The 693-nt window shown below is 56.7% G+C and overlaps 1 protein-coding gene across 1 annotated transcript in view; it reads left to right on the forward strand.

Moving 5' to 3' along the window:
- Positions 1 to 693, forward strand: part of Nelfb (negative elongation factor complex member B) — a 22213-nt gene that overhangs the window by 479 nt on the left and 21041 nt on the right. The window contains exon 2 of the mRNA XM_019205198.2: positions 604 to 672. Coding sequence (XP_019060743.2) covers positions 604 to 672 — 69 coding nt within the window. The remainder of the gene's footprint in view (positions 1 to 603; positions 673 to 693) is intronic.

Raw genomic sequence — 693 nt, forward strand, 5'->3', positions numbered from 1 at the left:
TGCGGGGTGCCCGGGGTTATCTGGGGTTTGGGGGCTTTTTTTTTTTTTTTTTTTTTTTTTTCCCCTGAAGCAGGGTCTCATTCTAGCTCAGGTTGGCCTTGAACTCTTGGCGATCCTCCTACCTCAGTCTCCGGAGTGCTGGGATTACAGGCATGCATCACCATGTCCTGCTGGAGGCACATTTAGACTTGTTTGTGGCAAGCCTAGCATGTGAGCCTTGTCTTGGTTCACCTGGAGGAAGTCAAGTTCCAGAAAGCGTCAAGGTCATGCACTGTGTCCCACACCTATGCCTCGCACCTGGTGGGACCCAGGTGCAGGGAGTTTGTCCGGTGGTGACAAGCCACATCGTGGTGCAAAAATATTCCCAATGTCCGGTGGCTGCCGTGAGGTCAGCAGTAGGGTTTGTGATTACACAAATAAAGAAAATTCACTTGGGTAAAATGTCAGTTCAGAAATCCCTATCGTGGTGTGGACCGTGCACACCGCGAGATTTAACCAGGCAGAAAGCGGTGGAACTGCCGGAGTGGGCGGGGCCGTGCCTACAGCCTGAGCGTCACTGGAGTGCCGCCCTTCGCATGGTGTAACTCCGCCAGCTCCGGGTAGCGCGCCGCAGTCCGGAACCAGTGCGCGGCGGCGGCGGCATTTCCGGGGGGGGTGGGTTGGCGGGAGGCCGTAAGGGGCGGAAGTGGGCGG

The sequence above is a fragment of the Fukomys damarensis genome, unplaced genomic scaffold (assembly GCF_012274545.1).
Source record: "Fukomys damarensis isolate Sample0158 unplaced genomic scaffold, DMR_v1.0_HiC HiC_scaffold_36, whole genome shotgun sequence".
In the NCBI taxonomy this organism is placed as follows: Eukaryota; Metazoa; Chordata; class Mammalia; order Rodentia; family Bathyergidae; genus Fukomys; species Fukomys damarensis.